The 20706-nt window shown below is 42.1% G+C and overlaps 1 protein-coding gene across 2 annotated transcripts in view; it reads left to right on the forward strand.

Moving 5' to 3' along the window:
* AGBL3 (AGBL carboxypeptidase 3) overlaps positions 1-20706 on the forward strand; it is a 167990-nt gene that overhangs the window by 115775 nt on the left and 31509 nt on the right. For both annotated transcript variants that reach the window (XM_044281214.1, XM_044281215.1), the window contains 5 exons: positions 1995-2113; positions 4295-4361; positions 4685-4774; positions 8721-8789; positions 19418-19528. In XM_044281214.1, coding sequence (XP_044137149.1) covers positions 1995-2113; positions 4295-4361; positions 4685-4774; positions 8721-8789; positions 19418-19528 — 456 coding nt within the window. The remainder of the gene's footprint in view (positions 1-1994; positions 2114-4294; positions 4362-4684; positions 4775-8720; positions 8790-19417; positions 19529-20706) is intronic.

Below are 20706 nucleotides of genomic sequence, written 5' to 3' on the forward strand. Positions count from 1 at the left end.
AACATTCATAAAAAGAAGGATCGCAGCGGTGAGCTCGGCAACACCAAAAGACCCAGAAGATCACGGAAAACAACTGTGGTGGATGACCGAAGAATTCTTTCCCTGGTGAAGAAAACACCCTTCACAACAGTTGGTTAGATCAAGAACACTCTCCAGGAGGTAGGTATATGTGTGTCAAATTCAACAATAAAGAGAAGACTTCACCAGAGAGAATACAGAGGGTTCACCACAAGATGTAAACCATTGGTGAGCCTCAAAAACAGGAAGGCCAGATTAGAGTTTGCCAAACAACATCTAAAAAGCCTTCACAGTTTTGGAACAACATTCTATGGACAGATAGATGAGACCAAGATCAACTTGTACCAGAGTGATAGGAAGAGAAGAGTATGGAGAAGGAAAGGAACTGCTCATGATCCTAAGCATACCACCTCATCAGTGAAGCATGGTGGTGCTAGTGTCATGGCGTGGGCATGTATGGCTGCCAATAGAACTGGTTCCCTTGTATTTATTGATGTGACTGCTGACAAAAGCAGCAGGATGAATTCTGAAGTGTTTCAGGCAAAATTATCTGCTCATATTGAGCCAAATGCTTCAGAACTGGACAATGACCCAAAGCATTCTACAAAAGCAACCAAAGAGTTTTTTTAAGGGAAAGAAGTGGAATGTTATGCAATGGCCAAGTCAATCACCTGACCTGAATCCGATTGAGCATGCATTTCACTTGCTGAATACAAAACTGAAGGGAAAATGCCCCAAGAACAAGCAGGAACTGAAGACAGTTGCAGTAGAGGCCTGGCAGAGCATCACCAGGGATGAAACCCAGCATCTGGTGATATCTATGCGTTCCAGACTTCAGGCTGTAATTGACTGCAAAGGATTTGCAACCAAGTATTAAAAAGTGAAAGTTTGCTTTATGATTAGTATTATGTCCCATTACTTTTGGTCCCTTAACAAGTGGGAGGCACATATGCAAACTGTTGTAATTCCTACACCGTTCACCTGATTTGGATGTAAATACTCTCAAATTAAAGCTGACAGTCTGCAGTTAAAGCACATCTTGTTCATTTCATTTCAAATCCATTGTAGTGGCGTATAGAGCCAAAAATTTTAGAATTGTGTCGCTGTGCCAATATTTATGGACCTAACTGTAACTACTATAATACTGCACTTTATGTACAGTACAGGAATATAACTACTGTAATACTGCCCCAATGTACAGGAATATAACTACTACAATACTGCAGGTAAAGAAAATGCAGAAGGGCTCCAGCACCTATGGTCAATAATATAACTACTATAATACTGCTTCCTCTGAATAGAAGTAGTATAATACTGATGCCTATGAACAAGGGGTATAAGTTGTTCCTTATTTATAGACTACATATTAGTGGAGCATTTTCTTGCTCTGATAACTCCCCCTTGTCATGCTGCATTGCACAGCGCAATGCTCTGTTTTACACTGGTGACATACCTGGCTTCGCATCACTATGCTAAGTGGAGACATCTGCCTAGCAGTGAGCTCGTTGACATCACTGGCACAGATGAGTGGTCTCTAACACTGCCAGGGGCTGTTTTGGAGGAGGGTGCTATGCTACTATAATACTGCCCCCTATGGACAAGAATATAAAAGCTATAATACTTCCTCCTATGTACAAATATATAACTACTATAATACTGCCCCCTGTGTACAAGAATATAAATACTATAATACTGCTACTATGTACAAGAGTATAACTACTATAATACTGCCTCCTATGTACAATAATATAACTACTATAATAATGCCTCCTATTTACAAGAATATAACTACTATAACACTGTCCTTATGTACAAGAATATAACTACTATAATTCTTCCTCCTATGTACAACTTTATCTACTATAATACTGCCCTAATTTCCAAGAATATAACTACTATAATACTGCTCCCTATGTACAAGAATACATTCTACCCGATATTTATACACCTGAATGGATGTGTTGCTCTTTTTCTAGTATTACTCTTGTCTGAGAGAATTGGAGGAGATGGTAAAACAGAGAGTGAACAGCAATCGGCAACTCAGCTTGGACTCCGAATCCACTCTGGAGAATTTCTTATCAGAGTTTGATTCTAGGTAAGTTTTAGGTATTCAACAACAAGGATTGCATTTCTTTGGCTGAGTTCTTTTATTCTGTTCAGAGGCAATGTCTGTGATGGGCGATAATGTCTGTGATGGGCGATAATGTCTGTGATGGGCGATAATGTCTGTGATGGGCGATAATGTCTGTGATGGGCGATAATGTCTGTGATGGGCGATAATGTTAATTGTAACCACGGCATCTGAGAGGTTTTTCTCCGGTAGCACTGTGCTCCCAGGGCCCAAACAGCTCCCCTGTACTGAGATCAAGAGAGCCCTTCGTTCATTGTGGTATCCACTAGCCTTCTAAAGCAGGTCCTCCAGCTGTTGCAAAACTACAACTCCCATCATGCCCAGACAACCTACAGCTATCAGCCTACAGCAAGGCATGGTGGAAATTGTAGTTTTACAACAGCTGGAGGGCCGCAGGTTGGGCATCCCTGTTCTAAAGGATCTGAGGCTAACACATCAATGTTCCTATTGCAAGCAGGGCTCCATAGGAACATAGCAAATTTCCCATATTTTGCGGCTGTAATTCATTCCAGTCCATGGTAGAAGCATAGATGATCGTATGTTCAGTCTAGGGGGATTTTGAAAAACAATTAAAATAAAGTTTTTAACAATATTCAAAAAATATAAAAATTCTAATCATCTTACTTTCCCCATATTAAAATGTGGTATCATAATCATGGTAACAGGCCAGTTTTACCACATAGGGAATGCCGGTGGAAATGTGGTGGGGTTTTTTTTCAATTCCACCCCATTTAGATTTTTTCCCCAGATTTCCAATACATTGTATGCAATGTAGAATGTACAATTTGAATGGAAAAAAAAAAAAAAAGGTTTTTCTATTCTTCTGATGGAACAGAATAATAGACAATTCAAAGCAGATGTGAACTCAGCCCTAAAGGGGTTGTCCCACAAAAATATTCTACATATTTCAAACCACCACCTGGATCTGAATACTGTTGTAACTGCATGTAATTAAAAATGTGTATATTTACTGTGTTATTCAATAGAATTTATCTGTATAGTGCTACCTACTGATTGTTCCTTTCCTTATTTCTCTGTCCACCTCAGTAACATTGCTGAAGTGGTCGCACATGCTTAGCAGTTGCGGACAACAATAGGACTTGCTCTATTTTTTTGCGGGGCCACGGAACGGGACCACGGATGCGGACAGCACATGGTGTGCTCAAAGGAAGAACGGATCGGCACTCGCTGTTAGTATATAATCTTGTGATTTATTGTCACATTCCAGTGACGGTGTTTCGGCATACAATCTGCCTTTATCAAACTGTCGAACAGACAGATTCTATGCCGACGCGCTGTCACTGGAATGTGACAATAAATCTCAAGATTATATACTAACAGCGAGTGCCGGTCCGTTCTTCCTTTGATCTACATGGGACACGCACACCGCCACTCTATCTCCCGCAGTACCGATCGATATATTGAGCACATGGTGTGCTGTCTGCATCTTTTGTGGCCCCATTAAAATGAAGGGGTCCACACCCATTCCGCAAAATTATGGAACGGATGAGGACTCATTTATACGGTCATGTGAAAGTAGCCTTAGAAAGAGACTGTGAATAGATAACCACAGACATGGGATAACTGCAGACGGGTAAAGAGCAGAAGCTGAAAAGACACTCCCTCTTAGCTTGTGCTAGGGAGAGAGCTGCAGCAGAAAGGACCCGCCCTCATAATGGACACGACCCCTGATTTGCCAGCTTGAAATAAATTTAGCAGAGCATAGCTTTGGATCCATGTGAGGTACAGGGCTGGTTTTAACTTTGTTAGAAATATATTTCAGTGGGATAACCGCTTTAAGGGTTTTCTGACTGCCTTGTACAGGATTATTATCATATTAATATTAGTATTAGATATATGTATTATTATTATTATTATTATACACTCTTTTTCCTACAACAAAATCTAAGGGCAGCTACAAGTAGCAAGAAGAATGAGATGGACCCCAATAGGTTAAAACGGATGGATTTTAAATAGTGTTATACATACCGCCCTGTACCGCAGACGTTAAAGCAGCAGAGGGCAGCAGAATTTGGATGCAGCTGTGGATGTGACTAGAGTACAAAGAAAGATTTAGACTGTAAAGTGTATTTGGAATGCTGTAGTATGAGTCTTGTATGTATGACTGTTTTCTGTTGGTTTCAGCACTGGAGGATCGGACAGCTCTGACTCGAATGGTCCTCCTGCCCACCTGATGGAGCTAGCTTGTAAGGTATGTATATCCTATTCCTCACATAGATATCAGGATAATTCATATTATATCAGAGGGTGAGAAAAATAAGGAACTAGGCTTTTACTTTGTAGCAGGTTGTAGCTGCTATCTCAATGACACACATGCCCCTTGTCTGTACCGCCTTGTGTTTTATAAGGGTCTTTAAACCCTGCAGGAAAGCTGAGTGATAAAAATCTTACTGCTGTGTGTCAGTCTTCACTGTGGTTCTTGCATTCTGTTCATGAACCAGGAAGCTCAGGATGAATAGCACTATGAATCCTACTCAGATGTTATGTCTTAATTCTTTCTCTGATTATGAGCAGGTAAAACCACAGAGAAAGCTGCTAAAGTCAAAGAGAGAAAGAAATTCCCAGAGGAAAACTCCCGGGAGGGTTCTAATTCAGGAACCACAGGTAAGCGAAACACACACAATCATCCTAGCCAGACAGGCCTCAGTATAGCAGATGGAGATAAGGAGCTACTAGAACATCTCTGGCGCCGCTTATCTCAACTAACCAAGTATAGTTACACCTCTGCAGACAGCAGTCTTCTTATACTTGCACATTGCTATTTTTGTAGAACTGATCACAGTGCAATATCTGCCTACACAATAATCCACCAGGGACACATCAAAAAGTTATCACGGAAAAGGTCAAAGCGAATGCGCAACCTGGAAATAAACGCTTTGTGATTACGGAGTCATTACTCATTATCCGCATAATTGTCTCACCTTTTGTTTGGCATTTCAGTAGAGGAAACGCTTCTGTGATTACACTGAACTATTATGTACATTTTTGGTTTTTTTAATGTTCCCCTCTGGATCCATTGACAGAACTCTGGATTGAATTCTATTAACTGTGTAGATGAGTGGAGTCTGTTCCAGTACAAGCCGCTAGTCATATCTGCCGACAATCCTGGACACTGCAGGGAGAAAGGGGAGACCTCTCAGTCCCAGAAGAGTAGGTTTTTCTAGAAATGTCACAAAGTGCGCTGTATCTAGCACTATTTTCAGAGCGCTATAGCTGGCACTAGTTTGGAGAAACTGTAGCTGGCACTAGTTTATGGGCACTATGGCTGGCTTTAGTTTTGGGGCACAGTAGCTAGAACTAGTTTGGGGCACTGTGGTTGTAACTGTTATGGGCCAGGGTAGCTGGCACTGCAGGGGTGTGGAATTCCTATCGCCCGACGCCCGGGACATGCAGTTCCGGGCGCCGGGCAGGTAGTTTGTGCAGGCAGGCTAGGGTTGCGCCGTGTTTTCCTCTAATACACAGCTCGGTGCAGCAAGTCCGGGCTGCTTACCGCAGTGTTATCAGCTCTCCTGTGCAGGCCGGAAGTCGGGCGCCACGGGCCGGAAGTCAGCTCCCAGCGGAGGCACACGTTAGTCAGCGGCTGTAGTAGGAGCTCCTGACATGGTGGCAGCCCGTGCCGTGATAGATAGCCCAGCAGGTAGTGTGTGTGGTGACTGCTCTGGGTCAGCTATGCTCTGCTGTCAGGCTGCCGCTCTGTTTCTTCTCCCTGGCATTGAAGTGTCAATAGGAGTGCTGCCAGGTTCCAACTTCCAGCCAGTCACCCTCCATGAATAGGGGGGGACGGGGACTTCCCCATACTGGCATGTACATCAAGGGGATTCACTTCCCCAGTATGGCATGTATATTAAAGGGATAATTCACTGGCCCAGTATGGCATGTACATTAAAGGGATTCACTGCCCCAGTATGGCATGTACATTAAAGGGATTCACTGCCCCAGTATGGCATGTACATTAAAGGGATTCACTGCCCCAGTATGGCATGTATATTAAAGGGATTCACTGGCCCAGTATGGCATGTACATTAAAGGGATTCACTGCCCCAGTATGGCATGTACATTAAAGGGATTCACTGGCCCAGTATGGCATGTACATTAAAGGGATTCACTGCCCCAGTATGGCATGTACATTAAAGGGATTCATTTAAATATGGTTTTGATTTAAAATTACTTTTTGTATCAGGACAAGTAGATTGTCATGAGGGACAAGTAGATTGAGACCCCGCTTTAGTCCTTCGACAAGTAGGTTTTTTAAAATTTCCACACCCCTGCACTGTTATTTGATACTGTTGCTTGTTCTGCTATGTGGGTACTGTTGCTTGCACTACTATGCGGGTACTGTGGCTGTGACTAGTTTGGAGGCATTATAGCTGGTGCAGCAGCCCCAGGAGGGGTGAGCAGAGGATGGGGGTAGTGGTTATGGCTCCCTAGGGCCATGGAGTGACTGGAGGACCCCTCTCCCTTCCTTCCTTTGGGTAACACCCTGGTATTGGGGCTGCTGCCTGGTGATAGTTGGGGAACCCCTGATGTTAGGTGTTTGTCTAGGTGCAAGGCAGGAGAACAGGTAAAATGGACAGCAAATGGTGGAGTATGTACTGTAACTGGGCCAGTCATTATCAATATATAAGTCTCTCTTTAATAAAGTGCAGGAGTAGTAGTAAATCCGATAATAACAAAGTATTCCCAAATACCTTTCATTAGTTATAATGGCTTGTTTTGTCTAGGGAGCAATCATTAGGAGAAATAAAATGGCCGCTATCCTATTAGTACAAACAAAATCTGTCCTGATCACACAGCAGGACAAGTTACTTCAGAACTCTGAGCCAAAGAGCTGCCTCATCCTCTTCTCTGCTTGTGAGGTATTATGATATTGAATACAGCTGATCTTTAGCTGAATATCTGTAAGAATGGAGTTCATGAGGAGACAGGAAGTATAGAGAGGAAGGACAGGACAGACTGTGGTAATGTGGGGCTGTGGTAATGGAGACTGCAAACAAGTGCTGCTGCTCATTACCACAGTCTGTCCTGTTCATCCTCTCTGTACTTCATGTCTCCTCATGAACTCTATTCCTACTGATATTCAGCTGAAGATCTTATCATTTGTATTCAGGATCATAATCCCTGACAAGTAGAGCACAGATGAGGAGGAGGAAGCTTTATAGCTCAGTGTTGAGAAGTAACTTATCCTCCTGTGTGATTAGGACAGGCTTTGTGTGTACTAATAGGACGGCGGCCATTTTATTTCTCCTAATGATTGCTCCCCAGACAAAACGAGCCATTACAACTAATGAAAGGTATTTGGAAATATATTTACAATAAAGTAATACTTAAATATTTTCATTTTCTTAATTCCCAGAAAATCCCTTTAAGTAAAATTGTTATGTTAAACATATTTTTGGTCTGGTGCTGAGATCCCGTGCCTGCGCACCATGCATCTTCACAAGTTGAGAATGAAGCCATAGATGTTGTGTGCACGCGCTGTTCTGGGCATGGGTGTGCATGATCTCAGTGCTAGACAAGGGGATTGTCAATCTAAAGGCAGGGGGCATGAGCTACAGCGGAGGGGCGTCATTATGGAGCACCATAGGCTTCCGAGCGGTGCTCGAAACGCATAAGCTCGCCTCCTGGTGCTCAAATACTTCATTTGCATTTTTTTTTTACGTTTCTTTTTCTCCAACAGCGTCATCAACCCTACCAGGCTATATGCCTGGTAGGGTAGGGTTGATCTGGGTGACAGAGCCGCTTTAAAGAACTTTGGTGCTGATATTATTATTTTTCCATGTCACCATGTTTTGAAAAATCCTCAAATGCTGCCGTTTTTGCGCTGGCCACTAAGCCTAAGCATCACTTCTTGGTCTGTACAGGTCTCTTTACTGCAGTTATCTGCTTATCATCACTGGCAGGATTGCAATGACATATATCACCTATATAAAGAGAACATTGGATCCACTGTTCACAATAGGTGATATCACAGCTTATCTAGTCCCTCCTGACCTCTGCACAGGTCACAGAGCATGACTAGAAAACTCTCCTATAGAAGGCAATGAGTCTCCTCCTGTCCATTGTGTCTAGGGCCCATGTAGCTGCTGTCATGTATCTCTAAATGCTGTTAAGAACAGCTCAGGCAAGATGGCCGCTACCATAATCATATTCAGGAAACAGGATGAACATAAACTATAATAAAAAAATAAAAACTGATGAAAAAAGGAAAGTATTTTTCACTGAAGAAAAAGATAAGTGACACAGTATTCTCTTTAATCTGCACTGTTGTACAGTTTAAAAGGAGCAGTGGATGGCACTAGTTTGGCAGCACTGTAGCTGGTCCAGTCAGGAGGGCACTATGTCTGGTACTGTCATGGAGGTGCTGTGACTGCCACAGTCACATGATGTCTGTTACATGACATCCTGGTCATGATGTTACATCATAAGAAAGTAATCGGAACCTTAGCTAAAAAATACTAATATCCTAAGAGGCTGTAATGTTTGGGAAAATAATATTTGTTAGTGATATATAAAGTGACTCCATTCATAAGCAGACATTTTCTCTGTCCAGGAGGAAGATGAAAGCTCTGGAGAGAACGCTAGGGCGGTCATTGTAGAGCGGCGGGTGAATGCAGAGACTGTAAGTATCACTACTGTCTACATTAGAGATCAAGCTCTTCACCTGCAAGGGGCTGTCCATACAGGTGAAGAAGCTCCTACCTTCCTGGTAATTGACATCTTCCCCGGCCTTATAATCTGGGCCTTGCACCGGTGCTCAAATTTGGCTTTGTGAGTAGCGACTGGTCTTGTTCCTTTGCATGGAAGTGTAGGAGCGCATGTGCAGTCACTGTTCATTAGAATCGATTTGCTCATCCCTAGTCTACATATTTTGTATTATAATGGTGACCAGTTGTCACAGAGCTTTCCTTGGGATATTCTCCTTATTATGCAATGATCCACAGTTTGTATCACTGCTTAAGGCTATGTACACCTTTGGGGTAAATTTTTTATTATTATTGAATTGTACTTATTTTGAGCTAAAAATAATTTTTTTAATTGGTCTTTATTACAATATGTACAGTACATGGCTGAGTTGCTGTAGTAGCAGCTTGTGAATTTTCTGTCTTTTCCGTCATCTGGGCAGCAGACAGACTCCTTATCTCTGTTCTCTGACATTATAAACACTCATTATAGCTCAATCCTTATCTTACTGATAAGAATGTTGCTTAAATAAGTGTTTATGACCTCTTAGTAGTTTAGAGATAAGGTTTGTTAGATGACCAGAACAAACTGAAAGTGCCACAATAAAAAAAAGTTAACCCTTTGTGACAGAATGGCTCAATATTTTTAATAAAAGCCAATTGGAAATATAATTTGTAGCCCAAAATTAGAAAAATGCAATCATAAGCAAAAATTGCCTCCGAAGGTGTACATAGCCCTTAGGTATTGGAATCCTGGAAAGCTGAATGACAACTAAAGTGGGAGTGGATGTTGGCCATAGTGGGTGTCAATGTTGAATTTAGTGCCCAGGACCCAAGTGTTAAAAGTCTATTTCCCCTTTAAGAAGTTACAGTATTAACTATCTATGTGGTATATGTTTTATTTTTTTCTCTTCTGCGTCTTAAGGCTGAGGCAGTGGCATCTTATACAACAGACTGTGAATCAGGCGCCGGAAAAAACACTTGGTCACGGTGGACTAGCACTGATCACCAGAATGTAAATGTTCTGTAGATATCTGAGAGCTTTTAATGAGTTTTCTGATTCTGGACTATATTGTACTTTTCCCTATCCTTCTGGATATGCCAATTATCTTGGGAATCCCCCTTTAAATTACTTTATGTCTTTTACTCTAATCATATCCAGAGCTGCATTCAAAGTTCTTCTGGTTGTATGCTACAGTACCTCTCAACTTGAAAGGCTCAGTTTAGTGCCTGATGCAGTGAATAGTGGGGGATGTAATATTTACATGCACACAGATTAGAAGTTAAAGTGGTTGTCCCATTAAAATAACCTAATCTAACGGGGCCCCAACCGATTATAAGATTGGGGACCAATGCTCCCCAGTTTCAATGGAGCAGCAGTCATGCATGTACAGAGGGGTGGACTGGGATCTTAAAGTGGCCCTGGAAAAAAATCTAAAAGTGGACCAATGTTGTAGGTGGGTCCAAATTTACAGAAGGTGGAGCATCTTTGGGATGTGCTGGAAAAACAAGTCTCATTCATGGAGGCCCCACCTCATAACCTACAAGATTTAAAAGGGTACTCCCATTTTGTAAAGTCATGGCAAATAACTAGGATATGCCACCACTTTACGATTGGTTTGGATCTGACCTCTAGGACTCAACTGCCACTAATCATGAGTATGAAGGGGCCGCAGCACCGATCCAGATGCTATGCAAAGAACAGCAACACGGCTCTATTAAAATGGTCCCAAAGGTCGGACACCCACTCATCTTGAAATAGTGGCATAGCCTAGTGATAGAGCATTACTTTCTATAAAAATACCAATTTAAAGGATTCACTGCTAACATTTTGGTGCCGGGTACCACAGGACACTGTCAGAGGTTTTGATCATGTCTTGATGGGTCAGAGCTGATATGGTGGAGCAAGGGGACCTACAGAATATTAGTTTACTGTTATGGCTGATATGACAATGGTAACTTGATTGTGGAGTTGAAAAGAGGAGTTAAAGGGGTCAAATGTTTTTAGGTTGGAGGTCCTCCTGAACAGTTGATTGCAGCAATCCTGCAGAGTATGAGATTGTCTCTGTAGCTCCCGCTGTCCTGCTATACCACATGCCCTATTAAGATATACAGTGGGATGCAAAAGTTTGGGCAACCTTGTTAATCGTCATGATTTTCCTGTATAAATCATTGGTTGTTACAATAAAAAATGTCAGTTAAATATATCATATAGGAGACACACACAGTGATATTTGTGAAGTGAAATGAAGTTTATTGGATTTACAGAAAGTGTGCTATAATTGTTTAAACAAAATTAGGCAGGTGCATAAATTTGGGCACTGTTGTCATTTTATTGATTCCAAAACCTTTAGAATTAATTATTGGAACTCAAATTGGCTTGGTAAGCTCAGTGACCCCTGACCTACATACACAGGTGAATCCAATTATGAGAAAGAGTATTTAAGAGGGTCAATTGTAAGTTTCCCTCCTCTTTTAGTTTTCTCTGAAGAGTAGCAACATGGGGGTCTCAAAACAACTCTCAAATGACCTGAAGACAAAGATTGTTCACCATCATGGTTTAGGTGAAGGATACAGAAAGCTGTCTCAGAGATTTCCGCTGTCTGTTTCCACAGTTAGGAACATATTGAGGAAATGGAAGACCACAGGCTCAGTTCAAGTTAAGGCTCGAAGTGGCAGACCAAGAAAAATCTCGGATAGACAGAAGTGACGAATGGTGAGAACAGTGAGAGTCAACCCACAGACCAGCACCAAAGACCTACAACATCATCTTGCTGCAGATGGAGTCACTGTGCATCGTTCAACCATTCGGCGCACTTTACACAAGGAGATGCTGTATGCGAGAGTGAAGCAGAGGAAGCCTTTTCTCCGCCCAGAGCACAAAATGTGCCGCTTGAGGTGGGCTAAAGCACATTTGGACAAGCCAGCTTCATTTTGGAATAAGATGCTGTGGACTGATGAAACTAAAATTGAGTTATTTGGCCATAACAAGGGGCGTTATGCATGGAGGAAAAAGAACACAGCATTCCAAGAAAAACACCTGCTACCTACAGTAAAATATGGTGGTGGTTCCATCATGCTGTGGGCTGTGTGGCCAGTGCAGGGACTGGGAATCTTGTCAAAGTTGAGGGACGCATGGATTCCACTCAGTATCAGCAGATTCTGGAGACCAATGTCCAGGAATCAGTGACAAAGCTGAAGCTGCGCCGGGGCTGGATCTTTCAACAAGACAACGACCCTAAACACTGCTCAAAATCCACTAAGGCATTTATGCAGAGGAACAAGTACAACGTTCTGGAATGGCCATCTCAGTCCCCAGACCTGAATATAATTGAAAATCTGTGGTGTGACTTAAAGAGAGCTGTCCTTGCTCGGAAGCCATCAAACCTGAATGAACTAAAGATGTTTTGTAAAGAGGAATGGTCCAAAATACCTTCAGCCAGAATCCAGACTCTCATTGGAACCTACAGGAAGCGTTTAGAGGCTGTAATTTCTGCAAAAGGAGGATCTACTAAATATTGATTTCATTTCTTTTTTGTGGTGCCCAAATTTATGCACCTGCCTAATTTTGTTTAAACAATTACAGCACACATTCTGTAAATCCAATAAACTTTATTTCACTTCTCAAATATCACTGTGTGTGTCTCCTATATGATATATTTAACAACTAACGATTTATACAGGAAAATCATGACGATTAACAAGGTTGCCCAAACTTTCGCATCCCACTGTATGGGAAGGGGTTGTCTAAAGCAGACTTGTCCTTTTAAATGCAGTATATCAGTATTTCCGATATTTTAAAGAAGAAAAGAGAAAACGCATTAAAAGCTTGTGTTTGTTTCTGATGTGAAAAATATGCTCAATGCTTATTATTTGAAACAAATATACAGTCCTTTCTACACCATGATGTGATAGGGCATCTTTATTCTGCAGTTGAAGGGTATTAAAAACGAGTCTTAAAGTAGAACTCCAGCTATTGCGTAATGTTCCTTTGATTAACCTATTGTAGGGAACTAACAAAACCTGACACATTTGCTTTAAGGGAAAATACTTGGGGTGTTGGGGAGATAACAGTCTCAGGTTCTACAGTGTAGAAACCATACTACTGTCATCCTTCCTACTTTTAGAGAAGGGAGAATAGGAATATGTGATGGTGTCAGATGTAAGCCTCATTCTAATGCCCATAATATATAGACAGATATAAGTCTCCTGATATAGTCATAGTTAATAAGGTTGAAAAAAGACATAAGTCCATCAAGTTCAACCAAGGGATAGGTGGGGATGTGAATTCCTAAAGGAAGTGAGACTCGGATTTCTACACGTTTTCATAAGCATTAATGTCATTTACTTTCAAGAATTCATCTAAACCCTTTTAAAAAATGTCCACTATTCCTGCTGTGACCACGTCCTGAGGAAGTCTATACCACAGCTTCAGTTATTACAGTAAAGAAGCTTTGACGCTTCTTGAGACTGAACTTTTTCTTCTCCAGTCAGAGGCAGCGCCACCTTGTCTTTTGAGGGCATTTTACATGAACAGTTTTTCCTCCGTATTTTTTGTATGGCCCATTTATATATTTGTATAGGTTAATTATGTCCCCCCTTAGATATCTCTTCTCAAGACTAAATAATTTAATTATTTTAATCTTTCTTTATAACTAAGATCCTCCATGCCCCTTATCATTTTAGTTGCTCTCCTCTGTTCTTTTTCCAGCTGTAGTGCGTCCTTTCTATGGACTGGTGCCCAGAACTGAACTGCATATTCCAGATGAGGCCGCACCAATGCTTAGTCCAAGTTGCCTTACCCCTGGAATAGTGCCAGCTGTAGTGCTCCTAGAATAATGACAGTTACAGTGCCTCTAGAATACAGCCAGCTACAGTACTTCTGAAAGAGTGCCACTACAATACCCCTAGAATAGAGCCAGCTTCAGTGTCCTAAATTGTTCATGCCATAATGACCCTAGAATATTACCAGCCAAAGTTTCTTTAGAACTCAGCCAGCTGCAGTGCCCCTGGAATGGAGTCTGGTACCCTGCCCCTAGAATACTGTCATCCGCAGTGCCGCTAGAGTGCTACTGGATGAAAGCCAGCTGCAGTGTCCCATGAAAATATGGCCAGCTGCAGGTCCCCTATATTAGTTCCAGCCACAGTGCCTCTAAAACAGTTTCTGCCACAGTATCTCTAAAGTAGTTCCTGCCGCAATGCCCCCAGAAAAATTCCAGTCAGAACACCCCTATAATAATTCCAACCACAGTGCCGCCAAAACACTGCCAGCCACAGTGTCGCAAGAATAGTACCAGCCACATTGCCCCATAACAGCTCTGGGCATAGTGCCCCAAGAACAGTGCCAGTCACAGTGCCCCTATAATAATTACAGCCTCAGTGCCCTAAGAATAGTGGAGGCCACAGTGACCCAAGATTATTGCCAGTTACAGTGCCCCTTTAATAATTCCAGTTATAATTCCTCTTTAACAGTTCCAGTCATAGTGCCCCTATAGTAATTCCAGCTACAGCACCTCTGTAATAATTCTAGCCACAGTGCACCTATAATAATCCCAGCCACAGTATCCCTATAATACCAGCCTCAGTGCACCTATAATAATTCCAGCCTCAGTGCCCCTATAATAATTCCAGCCACAGTGCCCCTATAATAATTCCAGCCACAGTGCCCCTATAATAATTCCAGCCACAGTGCCCCTATAATAATTCCAGCCACAGTGCCCCTATAATAATTCCAGCCACAGTGCCCCTATAATAATTCCAGCCACAGTACCAGTCATAGTGGCCCTATAATAGTTCAGTTCATGGTGCCTCTAGAACAGATGTTCACTAGCTGTTGTACAAAGGCTGCCCGGATTGGGTGTGTGGGATCATGAAACAAGGAAACCGTTCCCAGGAACCGACTATCTGGCCAAACTGTGCCTTAAATACAAGGAACCCAAGTCCTACAAGATGAAGCAGATACATGTCATGGCAGGAGTAGTCCTTTAACATCTGTAGCTTCTCTCAAATACACTACCAGACATCTTATGAACAGACTGTTAAAGTTTAGAGTTAATGTGAGCATTCTTTGCTTTTGCATATCCTTCTTGTTCAGTCTCTGAGAAATATTCACATCTTGGTCTCTAAAATTGTGTTTCAAATATTAGGTTTTGTGTGTGCTGTGACTGTTGAGCAAGTCATTTGGTGACTAGAAGAAACGTCTCTTGGGCTGGGTGACAACCAGCAATAGCCGCTTTTAGAGTGTCCCTAGTAGTTGTCACCCATCTTTCCATAGAACCTGCAGAAATAGATACCTCTCGCACCACCTCATTTACTGTTCTACCTGTGTGTGAGTCTTCAACTGTGCTTTTGGATTTCTGTTTATGAAACCTAAAACACAGGATTAACAGAGCCGTAGGCCTCCCATATGAGGATGTTAAATACTATCTACAGCACATGCTATAGCTATTTATGTAGCTGGGGGCATGCAGTACATTAACTCAATACTACCATAATCCACATGGTGAAACATTTAGAAAAAAAAATCTGCAATTAAGCCATTGAGGCTTAAAAATTCTTCAGTGGAGGGGTGGAGCTGTGACAACTTCTCATTGTTTATGTAAAAAGGTGGCAGGTTGTCGCTATGCCAAATGCAGGAAAACCCCCTGCTGTTTCCCAGCTCTGTTGTACACAGGGAGGTGTTATCAGTAATTGATAGCATTCTCTGTGTAAGTGTGTATACAGAAATAGCCCCTGTATACAACAGAGCGCAGAAAGAGCAGAGATTTAAAGAGGACCTTTCATCAGTTTAGCTCTAGTCTAATTATGGTTGTACCTTTTATAGGGAGGCCCCCACTGATGCCATGGCACTTTTTTTCTTTCCAAAGAACCCCCAACCCGCCCCCCCCTACCCTATTCGTCCGTCCACTGTTGACCCCGTTAATTTCAGTGCCCTATATTATAATAAGCCGACTCGGTTATACTAGGTGGAGACTTGGTTATACTAGGTGGAGACTCGGTTATACTAGGTGGAGAATGCTCCTCCCTGGCTAAGAGTGGTGCACTTTGATTGGATGTGCTCACATCTAGGGAGAAGAGAACCGCCCCCAGCGAAACTGCAAGTCTCCGCCTAGTATAACCGAGTCGGCTCATTATAATATAAACGCAAAAATACAAATGCAATCGCACTCTGCAACCAGCACTCTGCCCTGCCTCTATGCTGGATGTTGAATGAGGCATTAGTGTACATTTTGGCCAAAGCGTAATAAGCCACTCACCACGTCAAGGTCGCCTCTGAGTGGTCCCTAACACTAGTTCCTACCTGTTATGGGCCATGACAGCCACACAAAGTCCAGGGAGCGCAGGTACAGCGTGCACGCCAGGCACACTCTGCTTTTAACCCCGTCCGGTGCTCCAGGAGAAGTATATAGTGGGCTCTGCATGCATGTTGGTACTTGCATCCCTGGATCCGATGGAAGCTGTTATGGCACCGGACGGGGTTAAAAGCAGAGTGTGCTTGGCGTGCATGCTGTACCTGCGCTCCCTGGACTTTGTGTGGCTGTCATGGCCCATAACAGGTAGGAACTAGTGTTAGGGACCACTCATAGAGGCGACCTTGACGTGGTGAGTGGCTTATTACGCTTTGGCCAAAATGTACACTAATGCCTCATTCAACATCCAGCATAGAGGCAGGGCAGAGTGCTGGTTGCAGAGTGCGATTGCATTTGTGTTTTTGCGTTTGTATGTGTATTTCGCCATAGCAATGTGCACCTGCATACAGGGTTGTGCTGACTGAACCACCCACATTTTTTTTATTATAATGTAAGGGGCCGAAATCAACGCGGCCAACAGTGGACGAACGGGGAGGGGGGGGCCTTTGGGGAAAAAAAAGTGCCATGGCATCAGTGGGGGACGCCCTTTAAGGTAAGACCATAATTAGACTAGGGCTAAACTGATGAAAGGTCCTCTTTGAATGTATAAATTACAAATTGATTGACTCTTTTCAGTCTGCTCAGCTCCTCCTGCTCTATAACATGTTGCCTGCAGATTCCCATTCATGGTGACAGGTTTTCTTTAAATGACATTTCAACTTATGTATTAAATAACATCTGCATTCAGTAGTGTACAACTTTTTTTGCCTATCTAATATAACATAGCCATTGTGCTGATTTTGGTTAGGTTTATGCTTGATAGATGTTATGCAGCTCAAGCTGGACACACACCTCTTTATTTTAGGGTTTAATGCAGTGTCCTACAAATTATAGCCTATGGCCGTCAGTTCATGTACAGTGTGCCATTTGTGTGCTTGCATGTTATGGGCTCCGCCTCCTAGACTTTTTGGGACAAAGGATCACACTGAGATTTGTCCTATAACTACTGAAAGCAGCCACATGAGCAAAGGGTCATATGTGGCCAGCTTATTTGTCATCCTCTAAACATAAAAGGGCATTTAGGTTGCTTGGGAACCTTTAAACTTCTCATCACATGACCCCTTTAACGTTTCCTATTTTTATTTTTATTTAACTGCACACTAGTTCTACGGGAAGGTAAAATCTGAGCTGGTAAGGCACGCCTTTTGATTTTGTCTTTGAATTTATTATTTTTCATCTCTCTGCTTGCTGACAGCGAATGTCAATGTTTAGACTGAAAACCTGGTGTAGTCCTTCTCACACAACTGAGGGTTTGTTACAAAGTATCAGCATAGGTAAGACCAATTAGTCTGGCGTCCAGGACAGGAGGAGGAGTTATGCTACTGCTATCGTCAACCTATAGAGGACTGTCTACACTGATACTTTATAACAAACCTTCAGCTGCATGAGCAGGACTAGATTAGAACAAATCCAAACATGAATATTTCAATTCATCTGGAAAATAAAATATGTATCTTACAAATATGCCCAACATTTTGTGCTGATTCATTTCTTAAATAGAGACTGTAGCTATGGTCTTCAGATCAGATCCCCCCATACAGACATAAAGATATATCTTAAAATTCTGTCTGCCCGCAATCACCACTAGAAGGAGCTCAGGAGACTACTGCATACTGTTTAGTTATTGAGCCTATTGTTGTACAAACACTATGCCAGGCATGTGTAAGCTCCTAAGCTCCCTCTAGTGGTGGCTGCAGGTAAACAGAGTTTGTAAGCTTTATATCTAAGCAGGGGATTTATAACTCTGTCTTTGATACCCCCTGTGCTGCCGCAGAATGCGCCTAATTTATGACAAGGTGCAGGCCTTATCATAAATTAGGCGCATCCTCCAGCAGTCTGTGCGCCTAGAGTGAAATCTGCCACAGCCCCTGACTGGAGTAATGTTAGTAAATGTTTGTGAATTTGAGGGGGCTGATGGCCTGGCCCGGTTTCTGCCATACCTCTGCCACTCCCCAGTGACGAGGACAGCATTTATTAAATGATCTCCGGTGCGTTCACGTCATTATTAAAATAAAAAATAAAAAAGGTATTTAGTTATATTTGTTTCTGGGTGGAACCTAGCACGGTCATTAGACGAGCTTTACAAGACTGAATAGCAGAGATCTGGGTATAATGGTAAATCTCGGTGCAAATTACAGTAATGATGAGCATTATGGCTGTTACTCAGCTTTTCCCAGAAACATATACAGTATAACTAAGAAATGGTTAAAGAAAGCCTTTCAAAACTGGACAGAATAATACAACTCTAGGACTTGTATTTTTTTGATTTCTAGAAGGAAATTGTTCTGCTGTTTATCCATCCCGCCTCCTTGAAGGCGCCACAACCGCTCGTTATACGATAGGTCCTCTGCTATCTCTATGTGGATAATTGCTGTCATTTTACGGACGCGATAAACACCTCATCAAAGCCTGTGGGTGTTCTAATCACTGGTTACTGCCTGACAGTAGGACACCGCTAACGCTTCTCAGTGCCTCAAACCACAAACTCTTCGCTAAATATTGAGTCTTCTTCTCCTGTTAAAAATTCTAGACAACCATTTCTTAGGTATAGATTTCTGGGAAAGCTCAGTAATCGCCAATAGGTTTGTCATTAAAGCTCCCACAGGGGTTATCACTCAGCACCTGAATCTGAATATTTTTGAAATTGCATGTAATTAAAAATGTATTATGGCTACTAAAATCTATCAGTATGGCGCCACCTACTGTTTGCTCTTTTACTAATTTCTTCGTCCTGCTCAGTTCAAACATTTAACTGCCACTAGCTACAGCATACAGGACACACTCCAGCTTGAAATTAATACAGAGCAATTGCAGCATTGAATGGGGAGCTCTGGATCCATGTAAGGTACAGGGCTGGTTCTAGCTTTGTTAGAAAGAAGTTATCATCTGTTAGATTATACAGTATGTGATTTTTATATTATTCATGAAATAACCCTTTTAATAATGCACTGTATAGTATGGTTATATGTGCGCTGTATGGCAGTAGTCCATATAGGAGTGTCACCAAAAGGCAGCACCAGCCAACAAAAGGTTAGCCCTCTACTTAAAAATTGTTCCCCAACCTATGACTCTCCTGCAGCTGCAAAACTAAATTCTGGCGGCTGCTGGGGACATGAGAATGGACTATGCAGATGATTTACAAATCTTTATCTTCTCAGTCAGAATTCAGCTCTGTCAGGAAGCTGCACAACCTTAACAAAGTGTCCAAAAAAAACGGGATGACCAAGCAGCAGAGGACACCTCTCTTCCAAGACATAAGTGCTACAAAGGTATGTATTCTGTAAGAGGCTTACTGATCTTGTCAATACCAATCCATAGTTCCTGGAATATTATCCTATCAGTTGCACTTTCCATCCACCATCTTGAAAGCCACCATCTTGGGACATGGACAGAGCACTGGGTAACTTCATTTGGAAAGAGTGAGCTATGATTGATCTGTTCTGATAGAGCATCTATGTGGTGTTGCATGCCAGGAATACAGGACTGTAATGATGAATCCTATATGTCCTGGGATATCATTTTCAGAGAAGAAGACACTGCGCGCAGCTGCCAAGTCACAGTGTAGACGCTGGGCGTCTTTTAGAGCAAATGGGGCACTGAGCAGCAAGCTCCACAGTTTCATCAGTAGGGTTTCTCAGAACTGCAAAGCTGCATATATAAAACAGGACTGCAATACAATTCCCTAAATAATACATCCATACAGTATCCATACAAGACCACAATAAAGTGCCAGAATAACAGTGCCATATATTGCCAACATATAACTGCCATTCATTGGCCAAAAAATGACATTTAATATTCAAATACATCCATACAATCCCTAAATCATGTTACCATATACTGCCTAAATAACAGCTCCATATTACTTCTAAATAATACTTTCGGGGGTCGAAATAATACCACTAGGGATGAGCGAATCGACTTGAGATTAAACATCCGAAGTCGATTCGCATAAAACTTTGTTCCAATACTATATGAGGTTTTCACTGCCTGTCAATCAAAGTGGAGATGGTGTGGCAGTTTCAGAGAGATCTGAGCCTCTAGGAGTAACAGCAACGCCCCCATTGCTCCTAGAAGCTCATTTGCACACAGTACAGACCAAAAGTTTGGACACCCCTTCTCATTCAAAGAGTTTTCTTTATTTTCATGACTATGAAAATTGTAGATTCACACTGAAGGCATCAAAACTATGAATTAACACATGTGGAATTATATACATAACAAAAAAAGTGTGAAACAACTGAAAATATGTCATATTCTAGGTTCTTCAAAGTAGCCACCGTTTGCTTTGATTACTGCTTTGCACACTCTTGGCATTCTCTTGTTGAGCTTCAAGAGGTAGTCACCTGAAATGGTCTTCCAACAGTCTTGAAGGAGTTCCCAGAGATGCTTAGCACTTGTGGGCCCTTTTGCCTTCACTCTGCGGTCCAGCTCACCCCAAACCATC

This window comes from Bufo gargarizans, chromosome 2 (assembly GCF_014858855.1).
Source record: "Bufo gargarizans isolate SCDJY-AF-19 chromosome 2, ASM1485885v1, whole genome shotgun sequence".
NCBI lineage: Eukaryota > Metazoa > Chordata > Amphibia > Anura > Bufonidae > Bufo > Bufo gargarizans.